We start from the raw sequence: 19,964 nt of genomic DNA on the forward strand, positions 1-19,964 counted from the left end.
GTATAATGATGTCTCTAATGGCCAACTTGTATAATGATGTCTCTAATGGCCAACTTGTATAATGACTCTTTCCATGCAGTCTCGTGGATAGTAATTGGTATGTATGCTGTCATAAACATTCTGGGTATTTGTCTGTGGTTGTGAAAATATAAACCTCATGAACACTATATTAGTTCTTTACATTTTTTATTGCCTTGTTTATTACAGACGATGTATTATTATTATGACAGACGGTGGTAGTCCATCGAACGTGCTGCTGTTTACTGGAGAAATTCTGTCAAAACAAAAATAATTGTGAAAATGAACATGAATTACATATCCCTGGATAACATTCGTTTAAGCTTATTTTATTCACAAAATGTGAATAGGATTGGGTACAAGTTCTACAACTCAGGACACCTTCTCCGGATACTTACAGATATGGTGCACAGGTTGTACTGACATAAACAGAACAGGAGGAAAAAAAGATTAGGAACAGTGAACAGTGAGAAAAGTAAGTTTACATAAATATCTCTTTGTATTAAAACCCTGTCGACTTTTCATATTTACTGCCAAATGACCGTTCTGCAGTGTCTTGAACTCCTAGTCTACGTAAATCATAATTTAACTGACTTCCCTTACATCTAGGCTCAATGTGTAAAATATTATCCTTTCTATGTCCAAAGGACAAGTACGATGAGGCCTTGGGCTGATTTTGACTTACACTTGTCTTAAAATGTTGAGCTGAGCCACACATGAATGTTGGTTATTCTCATTTCGATACACGAGGTGTTACATGAAACAAGCCGTAGGTTACTGAATATGAAGTGGCTCACCTCCACAGACGCTAGGGATGACGTGGTTGACGCCGTCGGAGAGGTCGGTGAGGTCGGTCTGGTCAATAATGTAGTTTGTGTCGTGTGTTGAGCAGGAAGCAGCAAGGTGAGAGATGGTCGTACCCGGGACCACGGAGTCGTACACCATCACGTGGGAGAGCACAGCAGGCACTGGAGTGAGTGAGTGAGTGAGTGAGTATTTGGATGAGTGAGTGGGTGAGTGAGTGTTTGGGTGAGTGAGTGATTGAGTGGATATGTGTTTGGGTGAGTGAGTGTTTTGGGTCTGGTCGGGTGGGTGAGTGAGTGAGAGAGTGAGGGAGTGGGTGTGTGGTTGGGTGAGTGGGTGAGTAAGTGTTTGGGTGAGTGAGTGAGGGAAGGAGGGAGTGGGTGTGTGTTTGGGTGATTGAGTGAGTGAGTTGTAGGATGAGTAAGTGAGTGATTTAATGTGTGTGTGAGTGGATGAGTGAGTGAGGGTGTGTTTTGGTGAGTGAGTGAGTGTTTGGGTGAGTAAGTGAGTAACTGAGTGATTGAGTGGGTATGTGTTTGGGTGAGTGAGTGAGTGAGATGGAAGCAAGATGGAAGCGAGATAAGAAGAATATATTTTTGTGTACATGAATTATGACCAGCAAGAATTGGGCAGCATATTAGGAGAGACAGCTACAGCTCCACGTTATATATGGCTTCATATTCGCCATAGAGTCAAACATCAATATCAACTAGTTGTGCTAATCATAACAACGAAGACAAAGAGCCCCCATACAATCATAACATTCAAAACTCGGCAACTATCATTCCAACCATTCCATACATCCGTCCTGAATAGCAAGACGTTGGAGTTATCAGTCACCAGGCATAAGATTAAGTCTTCCCACCGTTGTTGCTGGTCCTAGTGGTGAGGCTGTGGCCGGCGGGGATGAGTGTTCCAGACAGGGCCATGTGCTGCGTCCCTGCCACTTGTCCATTGACGTACACAGTGACATTCCCTGACTGACTGTCCGCCTGTAGGGCCACATGTGTCCACTGTCTGGCCGGTAGCCGGACATCGGTCACTGCAGACGACCTTGACGGACATAAGATAGCATTGTAGTATGATCAATGAAGACAACCTGGGACGGGCGTGGGTTTAACATTGTAGTATGATCACTGCAGACAACCTGGGCCGGGCGTGGGTTTCACACTGCAGAACACCATTGATGGGGCATTGGATAATATTCTACTACTACTACGCTTGGAGCACAGGCCTCTTGTGGCAGTAAGCAGCATTTGTGTGTGAGATACTATGCTCCATCTAACTGTTACTGACAGCTTTGGTCACCTAGATGTCTGCCTTGGATCTAACTGGTACTGGAAGCTATGATCACCTGGTTTACTGCCCTGAACTTAACTGGTACTTTCGCAAGACATCCTGCTGACAGACAGAGGTGTGAATATCAGTTACTCCAGTGACCTGGGCGGACTGTCGTAATTACCTTCCAGCAATAAGTTCAAGAGACTTCCTGAGAACAAGCGCGAAAGACGTCGTCATTGTGAAAGGATCTTGCCACGTGGCAATGTCGAAGGACTCCGTAACGGTGTCGTACAGATATAACCACGTCACAAATGTCAGCTGACTCAGGGCCTGGGGCTGTGCCTTGAATATCGCCACACTATTGGCTTGCAGGGACAGGTCGAAGTCTGAGGAGAGAGAAGGAAAAAGCGATCGCCATTATCAATGTATTATTGTTTGAGATGAGATTTAATATGACTGTTCGAAACTAGTCAGACATGCCCCTATTTACTATGAGTCCACGACCGTAACTTAAACCTTCCTCTATCCGTAATACTAAATCGCATGATATTTGAATCTAACATCGGTACAAACTTTAAAACATCATGTCCCATTACAATGAAATATCTATTGCCATATCATTCTCTACAACAAGAAGTCTTGCATTTACAGTACCTGTGCAGTCTTCGTGTGCAGCCGACGCGGTTGACTGAGTTGTCTGCCCTTTTGGGCAGGAGGAGCAATGTTGGTTTCCTGGCATTCCTTGGAACGTCCCCATTGGACAGGGGCTGCACGGTTCAAGGCCATCAGGGGAGATAAAGCCGGGTTGACAGATATCTGTGACAAAATGTTGGTAACATTATCAGTTGTTATTATCTAAAGTATGCTATTTCCGTACATGAATGCATTTGCGTTGGGTTGAGTGAGTATGGTATTTCAGTAATATAACAACGGAGACATACGAAATGGACTTCACACATTCCAACGTGTCGGGAATCGAAACCTGGCCTTGACGAACAATTGCTCTGACCACTTGGCCACCCCACTTCATTTGACGACTGTGTTTGCCGATTTGCAACATAGTATAATTCATATCATTGTGTCAGGATTTAATCCTTTCAGCCGATGCATAGCCATCAATATGTTTGAATTTGAAAAGAAATCGTGCCTCTGCAATCTGACAGGTTTTTCGACCCAGAATCGGCCGTGGACATCCGATCCGGACATCTCGTACAGGTGACGCTGCTGTCTTGGTCCTGATAGCTGCCGACCGGGCAGTCCACACACTTCTGCTGGCTCGCGTCGAGGTGGGAACCTCTCGGACATCCAACTGCAACAAAGTAGACATGAATAAAGGACATTCCATAATTTAGTGAGTGAATGTTGTTTAACGTCTCAAGCAACTGTATTCCAGTTTGTTTGTTTGTTTGTTTGTAGTTTAACGCCGCACTCAGCAGAATTCCAGCTATATGACGGCGGTCTGTAAATAATCGAGTCTGGACCAGACAATCCAGTGATTGACATCATAAACGCAATAGGGATCGATGGCAAGCAAGTCAGCGAGCCTGACCACCCGATCCCGTTAGTCCCCTTTTCATGGCAGTATTCCAGCAATATCACGGTGGGCTATATGGATATTTGATAATCGTGCAGATCCGAGTTAGAATTTGAATAGAGTTAGCAACCCGTGTTTGTCATAAGAAGCGACGAACGGCATCGGGACGTCAAGCTCACACATATTCTCACATATTCGTCACTTTATTCAGTGATAGATATTGTGTTAATTAACTTATGAAATGTAGATATGTTCAGCATGCCTGTGCACACTTGATACCCTTCTGTCTGTACAGATGGGACAACCAGAGAACCTATGTACACACCACACATTCCTTTAGCCATGTCTGGCATCCTTCCCGTGGGGCAGTCCAGAGTGGCTGTCTGTGGCTCTACGTTAGCTTTGTCAAGCTTCAGTCCGAACTTGTCAAGACCTAATGAGTTATTCTGAGCCACCGTCTGTAGTTTCGCAGCCACAGAGTGAAGTCTCTGATCGTTGAAACCCAGCGCAGCAGGTCCAGTACCCTTACTCTCATCGTAGGCAACCACTACGTCAAACGTGATTGTGAGTGAGTCTTTGGATTCCCGTCTGCTCAGGCCTCGAGTCACCTTGCCGCAGGTTACCTGGACGTTGTCTGCTTGGCAAGCTGCAACATTGGTGCAAGACTCAAAGCCGTACTTGAGTGAGCTGGTGACAGCCTTGATGAAGTTGAGCTTGATCTGGTTCTGAACCCCGGGGTTGCCTGGACACGAGCCATTGTAGTAGAAGTAGGCTGGCATCCTCATCGTTGAGAAACCAGAGTATGCTGTAACCATAAAAAATGCGTCATTACTGTTACATTTCGTTCTATCTGGTATTTTCCGACAGAGAGCTACTGCAGATCATTGCAGATTGGGCCAACATTTAGAATTCAGCAACCCACATTTTACAAACATGTCTGCATATAATAACACGACATTCTTTATACTTACCAACACAGTCGGGAACTACATCTGTTGGCATCCACGTGCCCCGCGCTGTGCCGCACACGAACATGCCGTCATGGGGAGCTGAGCGGGGGAAGCTGAAGTTGCTGCTGCACTGCATCTGGCACATGCGTCCGTGCATCCACTTGTCACAAACCATGGCACCGTTATCCGGGGCTGCAAGGTCCGTGCAGTTTCTCTCTGACATCGAAAGTGAGGTTAAGAGTTATAAAACAGGTATTACATAAAAATACTAAAAGACGGCTTAATATTTACAAATATATGTATAGATGAAGTTTGGATTGAAAGTCCACTCCACCAACAACTCATGTTCTCTGCTAAGACGTTTTGTCCCGTTAAATTGTCTGAAATATGCTTGGCAGCCGTGGTACTCACAAGTTTACGCTAAGTCATTATTGTTACTCCATTTTAATATGTGGCTTATAAAGTTGGCAAATTGCCCTTAAAATTCTAAAATTGTCTTGGTAAGGATAAACCGCACACACAGCATATACAGCACATACCCCTCCCCACCATCAGATGCCCCTCCTCATCAGCAGATGCCCCTACCCACAAGCAGATGCCCCTACCCACAAGCAGATGTTCCTACCCACCAGCAGATGTTCCTCGCCAGCAGCAGATGACCCCCCTCCATCAGCAGATGCCCCTCCCGACCTGCACATGACCCTCCCCACGAACAGATGATCCTCCTCACCAGCCCATACCCCTCCCCACCAGAAGATGACAGTCACACCTGCACATGACCCTCCCTACCAGCAGATGACAACCTTACCACCATCAGATGACAGTTACGCCAGAGGATGATAGTCACACCAGCACATGCCCCTCTCTAGCAGCCGATTATGACGCCCCAACACCCACCCCAACCCCGCAACCAGCAGATGACCCCCCCCCCCCCCCCCCCCCACCCACACACACACACACACACACCACCACCACCACCAGATGCCTCCCCACCAGCCTACCCATGCAGTAGGGTGTGAGACCGCTTGTTTTGTTCCATGTCCAGGTAGCTACTGGAGGGAAAGAGGTGTCTCTCTCACACACGATGTGGTCGGGTCCGCCCAAGGGGTAGCCGGACTGGCAGGAGACAGGGCACACCGTCCCATACATGTAGTTGCTGCAGTCATACACCATCAGATTCTTGCCGCCCGGGTGGAGGTTAGGGTGGGGACACCTGATTGCTGGAGAGCAAACCATGGACACAGTATAAAGAGGAAGGACATGCGTGTGATTAACTTTGAGTGTGAAGTGATCTTCATACTCTGTTGTGTCAGTGTGAAGGTCTCCACATACTGTCTACTGTCATCGTGAACGTATCTTGCTACTCTCTACTGCCACCGTAACTAACACTACATCCTGTCTACTGTCATCGTGAACGTATCTTGCTACTCTCTACTGCCACCGTAACTAACACTACATCCTATCTATTGTCATTGTAACTAACACTGCATACTATCCACTGTCATCGTGAACGTATCTTCATAGTCTCTAGTGCCACCGTAACTTACACTACATACTCTCTACTGTCATCGTGAACGTATCTTGCTACTCTCTACTGCCACCGTAACTAACACTGCATACTATCTACTGTCACCGTAACTAACACTACATACTATCTACTGTCATCGTGAACGTATCTTCATACTCTCTACTGCCACCGTAACTAACACTACATACTCTCTACTGTCACCGTAACTTACACTACATACTCTCTACTGTCATCGTGATCGTATCTTGCTACTCTCTACTGCCACCGTAACTAACACTACATCCTATCTATTGTCATTGTAACTAACACTGCATACTATCTACTGTCATCGTGAACGTATCTTCATACTCTCTACTGCCACCGTAACTAACACTACATACTCTCTACTGTCATCGTGAACGTATCTTGCTACTCTCTACTGCCACCGTAACTAACACTGCATACCATCTACTGTCATTGTAACTAACACTGCATACTATCTACTGTCATCGTGAACGTATCTTCATAGTCTCTACTGTCACCGTAACTAACACTGCATACTCTCTACTGTCATTGTAACAAACACTACATACTCTCTACTGTCATCGTAACAGTATCTACACACTGTTCACTGCCACCGTAACTAACACTACATACTCTCTACTGCCACCGTAACTAACACTACATACTATCTACTGTCATCGTGAACGTATCTTGCTACTGTCTACTGTCACAGTAACTAACACTACATACTCTCTACTGTCACCGTAACTAACACTACATACTATCTACTGTCATCGTGAACGTATCTTGCTACTCTCTACTGTCACCTTAACTAACACTACATACTCTCTACTGTCACCGTAACTAACACTACATACTATCTACTGTCATCGTGAACGTATCTTGCCACTCTCTTCTGTCACCGTAACTAACACTACATACTCTCTACTGTCACCGTAACTAACACTACATACTCTCTACTGTCACCGTAACTAACACTACATACTCTCTACTGTCACCGTAACGAACACTACATACTCTTTATTGTCATCGTGAACGTATCTTCATTCTCTCTACTGTCACCGTAACTAACACTACATACTCTCTACTGTCACCGTAACTAACACTACATACTCTCTACTGTCACCGTAACTAACACTACATACTCTCTACTGTCACCGTAACTAACACTACATACTATCTACTGTCATCGTGAACGTATCTTGCTACTCTCTACTGTCACCGTAACTAACACTACATATTCTCTACTGTCACCGTAACTAACACTACATACTATCTACTGTCATCGTGAACGTATCTTGCTACTCTCTACTGTCACCTTAACTAACACTACATATTCTCTACTGTCACCGTAACTAACACTACATACTATCAACTGTCATCGTGAACGTATCTTGCCACTCTCTACTGTCACCGTAACTTACACTACATACTCTCTACTGTCACCGTAACTAACACTACATACTCTCTACTGTCATCGTGATCGTATCTTGCTACTCTCTACTGCCACCGTAACTAACACTGCATACTATCCACTGTCATCGTGAACGTATCTTCATACACTCTACTGCCACCGTAACTAACACTACATCCTATCTATTGTCATTGTAACTAACACTGCATACTATCCACTGTCATCGTGAACGTATCTTCATACACTCTACTGCCACCGTAACTAACACTACATCCTATCTATTGTCATTGTAACTAACACTGCATACTATCCACTGTCATCGTGAACGTATCTTCATACACTCTACTGTACATGGTAACGGTATCTGCACACTGTTCACTGACACCGTAACTTACACAACATACTCTCTACTGTCACTGTAACTAACACTACATACTATCTACTGTCATCGTTACGGTATGTACGCACTGTTCACTGTCACTGTGAAGGAAGACCGGCTCTACGTACTTTCTACTGTCACCGTGAAAGAACATGGTGTCTCGGCTTTGTTCCCAGCGTTGTCGAAGGCGTGGTAAGTCACCTGATGTACACCTTCGTCAAAGTGAGTCCCCCATGGATTGGATGTTGCCAAGACAACCCGAGCAGTCTTGTTGGTTGGAGGGTCACTGGCAGTGACAAAGGGCCATGTGACATTGGTGTGGTTGACTCCTCGGTCGGAGAAGAAGGTGAGGTTGAGGGGGCAGCTGGTAAAAACCGGGCGTATGTCATCTGAATCAAATGGAGTATACACTTACTGATGTGTCACCTAACTGTGAATAATAAAGATAGGTTTACCAGTAGCAACATATAACAAAAAGTAACAAAATCCTTTCAATGGCCAACTGCAATCTAACCATATGTGTATCGAACAACACATCCAGTGTATCAACTCCAATCTAGCCATACATGTATGTGTACCCAACAACAAATCCAGTGGATCAGCTCCAATCTAAACATATGTGTACTCAACACCACATCCAGTGGATCAGCTCAAATCTCGCCATATGTGTTCCAAACACTATATCCAGTCGATCAACTCCAATCTAGCCATGTGTGCACCCAACACCACAGCCAGGAGATCACTCCAATCTTGCCGTCTTTACCCAAGAACACACCCAGTCGATCACTCAACTCTGGCCACAACCTGTAAAAGCTGCTCACCTACACATGGAGCAGACTTTGTCCATGTCCTGTCAGCCTGACACGTGATGTGCTGGTCGCCGGTCCCAGGCCTGGATCCAGTCTCACACTTCAAGTAACATGCTTCTTTAAACTCATACTTTGTACTGGGGCAGGTGTACACACCGTCTGTTATGTTCTTAGGAGCTGGGCAGTGTACAGCTGCAAACAGCAGGTGAAATACAGGGTGAAACGTACGCGCATTTTGATACCTATTACTTTGCTGCATTTCTTCTACACGTATAATGATAATGTTATTGGAACTGCTCAGCTGAGCATAGCTGCACGTGTAGTACGTTTAGTACGTGTTGTACATGACATATCTCTCAAGAAAACATACGTCTCTGCATTTACATCTGTCATGGGATTCAGGCAACTTACGTTCACACTTCGGTAGGTCGGGACGGAAACTGCCTGACTGGTCACATGTGACAGTGGAGGTACCAGTCAGTTTGTAGCCAGCCTGACAGGTATACGAACACGTGTCTCCGATAACAGTGGACCCGGAAGTGTCGGTGCAGGTTCTGATACCGTTGACGATTTCGGGGGGTTTGCTGCATCGTGTCACTTGCAGAGACATTAAACACATCAAGAGACTCTTGCAGATTCGAGTGATAACAGTGTATGTATGATACAAATGTGTTCATGAAAACAATGTATGTACGAGTACAGTGTTTGCATGATAATAATATAATGGTGTTAAACGAGACTTAAAGACAAATGTATTCAGAAACATGTGTCCTCAGCCAATACCGAATGTGTCATATTGCTTTCAGATAACCATGCAGCTTATTGCCGTAACTACTGAAAATAAGTGTATGCTATATCTGAATTAGTCAGTGCATTCAAGCAGCATTCACGATTATTTGAGAACGAAAACTCGATACGAACAGTATTACCCTTATGATTTTAGATTGAGTCGAATGTTTATTAAACTGGTTCGGGGGGTGGAGGGTGGGGGTGGGGGGCTGGGGTGGGGCGGGGTGGGTGTTGGGGGGCAATGGGCATGTTGTAAAGATTAAGGACAATGGTTCTGGGAGGGCAGTGGGCGTGTTATGAATGTTTGTGAAACTGGTTCTGGAAAGGAAAGGGGCTTGTTGTAAGAATGAAATAACTGGTTCTGAGAGGGCAACCGGCGTATTGCACGGATGGAACATGATGGTTCTAGTAGGGTAGTGGGCGTGTAGAAAAATCATGAAATTGGAAAAGCAACGATCATTTTCTGAATATGTGTAAAACTTATTCTGGAAGGGTAATAGGCTTGTTTTAGAAGTTCATGGAACCGGAAGGGCAATGGGCATGTTGTAGAAGTTCATGGATCTGGAAGGGCAATGGGTGTGTTGTAGAAGTTCATGGATCTTGAAGGGCAATGGGCGTGTTGTAGAAGTTCATGGAACCGGAAGGGCAATGAGCATGTTGTTGAAGTTCATGGAACCGGAAGGGCAATGGGCGTGTTGTAGAAGTTCATGGAACCGGAAGGGCAATGGGCGTGTTGTAGAAGTTCATGGAACCGGAAGGGCAATGGGCGTGTTGTAGAAGTTCATGGAACCGGAAGGGCAATGGGCGTGTTGTAGAAGTTCATGGAACCGGAAGGGCAATGAGCATGTTGTAGAAGTTCATGGAACTGGAGGGCAATGGGCGTGTTGTAGAAGTTCATGGAACCGGAAGGGCAATGAGCATGTTGTAGAAGTTCATGGAACTGGAAGGGCAATAGGTGTGTTGTAGAAGTTCATGGAACTGGGAGGGCAATGGGCATGTTGTAGAAGTTCATGGAACCGGAAGGGCAATGGGCATGTTGTAGAAGTTCATGGAACCGGAAGGGTAATGAGCATGTTGTAGAAGTTCATGGAACTGGAAGGGCAATGAGCGTGTTGTAGAAGTTCATGGAACTGGAAGGGCAATGAGCGTGTTGTAGAAGTTCATCGAACTGGGAGGGCAATAGGTGTGTTGTAGAAGTTCATGGAACTGGGAGGGCAATGGGCGTGTTGTAGAAGTTCATGGAACCGGAAGGGCAATGATCATGTTGTAGAAGTTCATGGAACTGGAAGGGCAATAGGCGTGTTGTAGAAGTTCATGGAACTGGAAGGGCAATAGGCGTGTTGTAGAAGTTCATGGAACTGGAAGGGCAATAGGCGTGTTGTAGAAGTTCATGGAACTGAAAGGGCAATGAGCGTGTTGTAGAAGTTCATCGAACTGGAAGGGCAATGGGTGTGTTGTAGAAGTTTATGGAACTGGAAGGGCAATAAGCGTGTTGTAGAAGTTCATGGAACTGGAAGGGCAATGGGCGTGTGGTAGAAGTTCATGGAACTGGAAGGGCAATGAGCATGTTGTAGAAGTTCATGGAACTGGAAGGGCAATGAGCGTGTTGTAGAAGTTCATGGAACCGGAAGGGCAATGGGCATGTTGTAGAAGTTCATGGAACCGGAAGGGCAATGAGCATGTTGTAGAAGTTCATGGAACTGGAAGGGCAATGAGCGTGTTGTAGAAGTTCATGGAACCGGAAGGGCAATGGGCGTGTTGTAGAAGTTCATCGAACTGGGAGGGCAATGGGTGTGTTGTAGAAGTTCATGGAACTGAAAGGGCAATAGGCGTGTTGTAGAAGTTCATGGAACTGGAAGGGCAATAGGCGTGTTGTAGAAGTTCATGGAACCGGAAGGGCAATAGGCGTGTTGTAGAAGTTCATGGAACTGGAAGGGCAATGGGTGTGTTGTAGAAGTTCATGGAACTGGGAGGGCAATGGGTGTGTTGTAGAAGTTCATGGAACTGGAAGGGCAATAGGCGTGTTGTAGATGTTCATGGAACTGGAAGGGCAATGGGTGTGTTGTAGAAGTTCATGGAACTGGAAGGGCAATGGGTGTGTTGTAGAAGTTCATGGAACTGGGAGGGCAATGGGTGTGTTGTAGAAGTTCTTTGAACTGGGAGGGCAATGAGCATGTTGTAGAAGTTCGTTGAACTGGAAGGGCAATGAGCGTGTTTTGATCATTCACTAAAAGAATACACTGCAGATTCTGATAAGTCGTGTGTGATCTGTGTGAGTTGATCAACAGTATTCCTGTGCTATATCTTCAACGGTTGTTAACATGTAAGTGTTGATATAGTGCACGGGTGGCCTGGGCTCTTAACGCACGGCGGTTGGCAGTGCAGAGTTATGTCATGTAGACGTGCCAGACGCTCATGATAGTTGGTTCGAATACCAGTGAAAATGTTTGTATCACTTTATGCTGTATTCCCCAGTACATTGACACGTCGTGGTATGACTGATATATACTCACTTAATCAGTGGACTAAAGGCTCATCTAACAGGGACCAGTGTACAAACGTTTATATATTACTGCACATACCCTTGACCACGATAACGATGGAGCAGCTGCCCTTAGCGCCATGGCTGTCGGTGACGGTGTAGGAGATGGTGTGGGTGCCTTCACTGAATGTGGAGCCCGGTCCCTTTGACCCAACTAGATGTGGGCTGGATTGACGATGTAAAAAGTTAAGGCGATAATCCATGACATATTATTATTTTCAGGTTAATTTTTTTCGTTTGTCTTGTTTGTTTTGGGTGTTGTTTTTTGGTGTGTGCATAGATGTTATGTTGACATCCACACAGTGGACATCCTGACGGGTCCCCACATGCTGCGAGATACACAGACGTGCAGTCAAACATCGACACATATTTCCATATGTTTTGTTGTAATATTGAGAAGGAAACACAAACCAATAACACTAGCATACAGCTTTTTTATAATGCCTTCTAGACACGCGTAGTGGAAATAGAGAAAACTACACTCATTCTCGTTAGATACCATAGAAAGTTAACAAAATTCGTAAAAATGGTATCTAGCAAGAATGACTGTGGTATTTTCATTATTAGCCACGTTAAATATATATTTAAGTGTAAATACATAACAACTTTCGTTCGTTGACAGACCAAACTGAAACCGGTTGCTAAATCTGGTAGCGCATGAATATTGATATATGCCCAAATATGGGTATTGTTGATATTTCTATGCATATGCATTAACAACATGCGCCGGTGTCCTTGATCTATTCATCTATTCATGAATTAATAACATGTCAGTACCATTTTGGAACAGGGAAATTAGAGTGTTCGCCAAAGACATTCATGTTAACTGTACCAACCTATACTGAAAACTTGAAAATCAACAAACTCAAGTCAAACTTGCATGTCAGTGACAGCTTCGAACAAGGGGAAGGTCACCACCGGAATAAGAAAAGACAACAGTGATCTACTCACAGCGTTTTACGCGAGAGATATTATTGTTCATAGATATGTTATTGTTCACATTTAGGATATTTTGGGCCACATAATCAGAAATCAGGCACACTTCTACGGAGTTTTCGGATGATTTGTGTCTTTAAGTGATCTGGTCCCGAAACAGTGCCACAAAATACGCTTCGAAGGGGACACTGATGGCAACACCGGAGCATCCCAAGCAAGTCCAGATAATTTAAACTGACTTCAATTCACCACGCTTATCCATTTACGTTAAATCAAATTGAAAGTTGCGAAAGTGGTCGGGTGCGTCACTCTCATGGGGACACTCGATCTATTGATCGGTAGTCTCATTGTAAATGGATATAGCTCGATTATATAATGTCTGTAGAAACTCTATGCATAACCTATACAGAGTGCAAACCGAATGCGTATGACTATCTTGTTTTGTTTAATAAAGTGTTTGTAAATCTCTCTCTCTCATGAAATTCCTTTAGTTCTGCCTTGTATTTGCAAAATGAATGACGTCTCGCGATTTTTTATTAAATGAAAAAGAATAGTCCCGGTGAGACAGAGGTCACGGTTATCCAATCAAAACGAATAAAACGAGGTCAACCTTGTACGTCACACGTGTGACGTACGGGTTTAGTATCTCAACACCTATATCTTCACCTGTTGGGTAATACATGTGAATACGTACGTCAGGGAACCGTCTTCGTCGTCATACGCAGATGGCGTACTCCATGTCGCCACGGCAGTCAACGCCTTTGGAGAAGCAAGGAACACTTTCTGAGGATCACAGTTGATATGAGGAGCGTTGTTGTTTACAATTTCTTTGTGGTCGCCTGGAATAGAGTGTACAAGTGCCATTTGGGAGAAATAAAAAAAATACATGTCGATGTGAATCTACTGAGGTCACTTTCTGACTGCACATGTATTTATGAAATACATGACCTACTAGAGTACCAAAGCAAAAACGCGTCACAATTAAAGTACAGTGTTACCACAAAGTGTTACCAGACTGAATTTGTGTTCACGGCTTCTGGCAAACACCTGCGCCTGGCTGCCATGCAGAATATACTTACAGCCGCCACCAGTAAGTTCTTTGGCTGTACACTTTATGTCATGCCAGATATCTACAAAGAAACAAAATGAGGTCTACATGCTTACATGATGTATACTATTACCCGAATACCAGAAAAGTTATTTAAAGACACACAGATGTATTTAAAAACTCGATTATTCTAGAACTCGAAAACTCGAGCACGGTCTACCAAGTTGTATTAGACAATGCCCGATCGGCCCAGTTGTATGTGGCAACGTACGGTCTATCCATTAGTATCAGCTGCACATGATTAAAAGTCGACCCAGTCGTATTAATTGTGCATGCAGTTGACATATATGCCAAAAAGGAGGAAGACTAGAGAAAAGATCAGTTGAATGTATTTCTATGTTGATCAAATCCATTTGTAGCAAAGCTATTGGAAGGATTCACTTCACAAAATTCCTGTGATTCTCACAAGCCATGCTAAATTGCACGACAAACGTGCCATCATTCCAACATCCCGTATATTTGTAAGCAACGTTTATCAAATGTCTACAAAACGGAATTTGGCATTGATGGCCTAGTGACCCAACTCAGAAAGCCATACCATTGTCTGAAATGGAAATGTGTGAGAATCATGAATTCTGCGCACTGGTTGCACTTCTGCAGCATTTGAGAATAAATTCATTCCAACTTAATACTGAATTCAGAAGTTTTTCGAGAATCCACAAATGTCGAAGCAAACGTACCAGCAAAAGTACCATCCAATGTACCAGCACATTTACCACCAAATGTACCACTAAATGTACCGCCAAATGTACCAGCAAATGTACCAGCACATTTACCACCAAATGTACCACCAAATGTTCCATCCAATGTACCAGAACATTTACCACCAAATGTTCCATCCAATGTACCAGCACATTTACCACCAAATGTACCACCAAATGTTCCATCCAATGTACCAGAACATTTACCACCAAATGTACCAGAACATTTACCACCAAATGTACCACCAAATGTTCCATCCAATGTACCAGAACATTTACCACCAAATGTTCCACCAAATGTACCACCAAATGTACAAGCATATTCACCACCAAATATACCAGCACATTTATCACCAAATGTACCACCACATGTACCAGCACATGTGCCACCAAATGTACTAGAACATTTACCACCAAATGTACCACTCAAAGTACCAGAAAATACTCATTTAATACTGCCAGAGATTAAGTGAGACAGGTTGAGTTGATCATATATAGATCTTGAAAACTTGGAAATATTTAGGTGAAATAAAACACACCAGGAAAGTGTCAAGTATATTTTAAGTTTTTTTCACAATTTATAAACTATCCTTCATGTCAAATTGGTAGTATGTAACTGTTATACATTTTTAGAAACTCGCTAAAACAATTGTGATTATACAAAACCTGCATTGACGCCGTTAAGCACGGTGACGTGCATTACGACCTGTACCAGGAAGGCCACGGTCAACATCCTGTCAGTACACCTGCAAGGGAACATGAGTCACAGCACTTCAGCACATCATCAGCTCAAAGCATCGTCTCACCCGTGTCTCAGCTTACAGCACAATCTTACATCACAATGCACGGCACATCTCACAGCACATTTCACAGCACATCTCACAGCACATCTCACAGCACCAGCTCACAGCACATCTCACAGCACATCTCACAGCACATCTCACAGAATCAGCACAAAACACCTACTCATCTTAAAGTCTTGACATTTTCCAAGGTGACAGACCTCTTACTTTCCTTAATTGACTCAGACTTATGTGGATATATGCCTTCAAGACATCATGTAATGTCCACAACAAAAGATTTAACCAGTGTTTGATTTAGTCGTAATAAATTAGTAATTTACAAACATATAATTATATCACAACGATGGCTTACCTTAAAAGGAACCTTGGTCGCAATTCACGTGTGGACTCGGTGGTATTTCTTCATATGTTGTAGATCGAGGCGACACCAGCTGCTGGTTGACAGGAAGATAGTGATAGATTACTCGCATGCAGCAGCGACAAATCATGGGATTTCTTCGAGGTTTATGGAACCAAAGTAAATCTTTAAAGGGAATTTTCCGGGGATAGAAATTCTCAAACACACACATCAATCTGAAACCATATATAATTCCACGAAATAAAGCGAGCGAGGTATGGTATGATTTAGTGCAGATTTGATTTGCAAAAGCCAGTCTCGATGATATGCCGAAATAGATTTCACGGGTCGTAAAATAGTAATGGAAATGCTTTGAATGAATCACTCAAAATGACACCAGTAAAGCGACAGTGACACAAAACATAGAATGCAATGTACAAGTATTGACACCAGTAAAGCGACAGTGACACAATATATAACTAGTAACGTACCAGTACTGATATCAGTAAAGCGACAGTGACAATATAGAAAAGTAATGTACCAGTATACGTACTGACACCAGTTAAGCGACAGTGACACAATGTAGAAACAGTTATGTAACAGTACTGACACCAGTTAAGCGACAGTGACACAATGTAGAAAAAGTAATGTACAAGTACTGATACCAGTAAAGCGACAGTGACACAATGTAGTAAAAGTAATGTACCAGTACTGACACCAGTAAAGCGATTGTGACACAATGTAGAAAAAGTAATGTACCAGTCCTGATAACAGTAAAGCGATTTTTGACACAATGTAGAAAAGTAATGTACCAGTACTGATACCAGGAAAGCGAATGTGACACATTATGGAAAATTGGTTGTACCAGTACTGATACCAGTAAAGCGGTTGTGACACAATGTAGAAAAGGTAATTTTACAGTACTGATACCAGTAAAGCGATTGTGACACAATGTAGAAAAAGTAATGTTCCAGTATTGACACCAGTTAAGCGACAGTGACAATGTAGTAAATAGAATGTACCAGTACTAACATAAGTAAAGCGACAGTGACAATATTGAAAGTGTAATGTACCAGTACTGACACCAGTAAAGCGATAGTGACACAATACAGAAAAGTAATGTACCAGTATTGATACCAGTAAACCGATTGGGACACAATATAGAAAAAGCAACGTACCAGTATTGATACCAGTAAAGCGATTGTGACACAATATAGAAAAAGTAATGTACCAGTATTGATACCAATAAAGCGATTGTGACACAATGTACAAAAAGTAATGTACCAGTACTGACACAGTAAAGCGATTGTGACATAATGTAGAAAAGGTAATGTTCCAGTATTGACACCAGTTAAGCGACAGTGACCATTTAGTAAATAGAATGTACCAGTACTGACACAAGTAAAGCGATAGTGACACAATACAGAAAAAGTAATGTACCAGTACTGATACCAGCAAAGCGACAGTAACACAATATAGAAAAAAGTAATGTACCAGTATAGATACCAGTAAACCGATTGTGACAAAATATAGAAAAAGCAATGTACTAGTACTGACCCAGTAAAGCGATTGTGACACAATATAGAAAAAGCAATGTACCAGTATTGCTACCAGTAAAGCGATTGTGACAATATAGAAAAAGTAATGTACCAGTGCTGATACCAGTAAAGCGATTGTGACACAATGTAGAAAAAGTAATGTTCAAGTATTGACACCAGTAAAGCAACAGTGACACAATGTAGTAAAAGTAATGTACCAGTACTGACACCAGTAAACGATTGTGAGACAATGTAGAAACGTAATGTACCAGTACTGATACCAGTAAAGCGAATGTGACACAATATAGAAAGGTAATGTACCAGTATTGATACCAGTAAAGCGATTGTGAGACAATGTAGAAAAAGTAATGTACCAGTATTGATACCAGTAAATCGATTGTGACACAATCTAGAAAAAGTAATGTACCAGTACTTATACCAGTAAAGCGATTGTGACATAATGTAGAAAAGGTAATGTTCCAGTATTGATACCAGTAAAGCGATAGTGACACAATGTAGACAATGTAATGTACATGTTCTGATAACAGTAAAGCGACAGTGACACAATGTAGTAAAAGTAGTGTACCAGTATTGACACCAGTAAAGCGACAGTGACACAATATAGAAAAGTAATGCACCATTATTGATACCAGTAAAGCGGCAGTGACACAATATAGAAAAGTAATGTACCAGTATTGATACCAGTAAAGCGATTGTGACACAATCTAGAAAAAGTAATGTACCAGTACTGATACCAGTAATGCGATTTGGACACAATGTAGAAAAAGTAATGTTCCAGTATTGATACCAGTAAAGCGACAGTGACACAATGTAGACAATGTAATGTACATGTTCTGATAACAGTAAAGCGACAGTGACACAATGTAGTAAAAGTTATGTACCAGTATTGATACCAGTAAAGCGACAGTGACACAATGTAGTCAAAGTAGTGTACCAGTATTGACACCAGTAAAGCGACAGTGACACAATATAGAAAAGTAATGCACCATTATTGATACCAGTAAAGCGGCAGTGACACAATATAGAAAAGTAATGCACCATTATTGATACCAGTAAAGCGATTGTGACACAATATAGAAAAGTAGTGTTCCAGTATTAATACCAGTAAAGCGACAGTGACACAATATAGAAAAGTAATGCACCATTATTGATACCAGTAAAGCGACAGTGACACAATGTAGAAAAGTAATGCACCATTATTGATACCAGTAAAGCGATTGTGACACAATATAGAAAAGTAGAGTTCCAGTATTGATACCAGTAAAGCGACAGTGACACAATCTAGAAAAAGTAATGTACCAGTACTGATACCAGTAATGCGATTGGGACACAATGTAGAAAAAGTAATGTTCCAGTATTGATACCAGTAAAGCGACAGTGACACAATGTAGACAATGTAATGTACATGTTCTGATAACAGTAAAGCGACAGTGACACAATGTAGTAAAAGTTATGTACCAGTATTGATACCAGTAAAGCGACAGTGACACAATGTAGTCAAAGTAGTGTACCAGTATTGACACCAGTAAAGCGACAGTGACACAATATAGAAAAGTAATGCACCATTATTGATACCAGTAAAGCGGCAGTGACACAATATAGAAAAGTAATGCACCATTATTGATACCAGTAAAGCGATTGTGACACAATATAGAAAAGTAGTGTTCCAGTATTGATACCAGTAAAGCGACAGTGACACAATATAGAAAAGTAATGCACCATTACTGATACCAGTAAAGCGACAGTGACACAATGTAGACTGGACCTGTACCAGTACACGACTGTCAGCCACAAATGGACAAAGTCAGACACTGCGTTTCGAAAAGGTGGAAACACGTCTACTGCAAACCAAAAAGTCTGTCAACAAATCATATTCTCCTGGTTTGTCAGAAAGCACACTAAAGGCCTCTTGCTTCATAAGTAGGTCACTTTCACATTCTCCTTGTTTGTCAGAAAACACACTAAGGCCTCTTGCTTCACAAGTAGGTCACTTCCACATGCTCCTGGTCCGTCAGTCAGTAGATCACTTTCACATTTCCCTGGTCTGACATGTAGGTCACTTTCACATTCCCCTGGTCCCTCAGTAGGGCCATTTCGCACTCTCCTGGTTTGTCAGTAGGTCACTTTCACATTCCTCTGGTCTGTCAGTAGGTCACTGTCACATTCCCCTGGTCCCTCAGTAGGTCACTTTCACATTCATCAGGTCCCTCATTAGGTCACTTTCACATTACCTTGGTCCTTCAGTAGGTCACTTTCACATTCCCCTGGTCCCTCAGTAGGTCAATGTCACATCCCCCTGGTCCCTGTCGGTCACTGACACATTCATCTGGTCCTTCATTAGGTCACTGAAACATTCCCCTGGTTTATTGTTTGTTTGCTGCACTAAGCAATTTTCCGGTCCATAAATAATTGTGTCTGGACCAGACAATCCAATGATTGACATCATGAGCATTGATCAACGCAATTGGG

General features: G+C 42.9%; 1 protein-coding gene across 1 annotated transcript; it reads right to left on the reverse strand.

Annotated features, from left to right (window-relative positions):
- Nucleotides 1-169: 169 nt before the first annotated feature.
- LOC124119689 (sushi, von Willebrand factor type A, EGF and pentraxin domain-containing protein 1-like) lies at nucleotides 170-16,091 on the reverse strand. The gene is made up of 17 exons (XM_046482287.2): nucleotides 15,952-16,091; nucleotides 15,463-15,542; nucleotides 14,067-14,117; nucleotides 13,682-13,826; nucleotides 12,092-12,216; nucleotides 9,132-9,317; nucleotides 8,733-8,912; nucleotides 8,040-8,300; nucleotides 5,589-5,807; nucleotides 4,609-4,803; nucleotides 3,963-4,442; nucleotides 3,251-3,412; nucleotides 2,758-2,919; nucleotides 2,285-2,489; nucleotides 1,688-1,875; nucleotides 816-986; nucleotides 170-274 (listed from the first exon to the last, which is right to left on the reverse strand). Exons 2-17 carry the CDS (start codon nucleotides 15,527-15,529, stop codon nucleotides 261-263), a joined length of 2,811 nt encoding a protein of 936 aa, XP_046338243.2. The 5' UTR covers nucleotides 15,530-15,542; nucleotides 15,952-16,091; the 3' UTR covers nucleotides 170-260.
- Nucleotides 16,092-19,964: the final 3,873 nt, after the last annotated feature.

Source organism: Haliotis rufescens, unplaced genomic scaffold, assembly GCF_023055435.1.
Source record: "Haliotis rufescens isolate VD_foot unplaced genomic scaffold, xgHalRufe1.0.p SCAF_102, whole genome shotgun sequence".
Classification (NCBI taxonomy): domain Eukaryota; kingdom Metazoa; phylum Mollusca; class Gastropoda; order Lepetellida; family Haliotidae; genus Haliotis; species Haliotis rufescens.

What these genes read in the sequence shown, in the direction of transcription:
- LOC124119689 (XM_046482287.2), bottom strand. Translation starts at nt 15,529, where the DNA reads ATGTTGACCGTGGCCTTCCTGGTACAGGTCGTAATGCACGTCACCGTG. An exon ending in CATCGTTATCGTGGTCAAGG is followed by an intron (nt 9,318 to 12,091) that starts GTATGTGCAGTA and finishes TGTCTCTGCAAG; the next exon opens with TGACACGATGCAGCAAACCC. An exon ending in CGACCTACCGAAGTGTGAAC is followed by an intron (nt 8,913 to 9,131) that starts GTAAGTTGCCTG and finishes TGCTGTTTGCAG; the next exon opens with CTGTACACTGCCCAGCTCCT.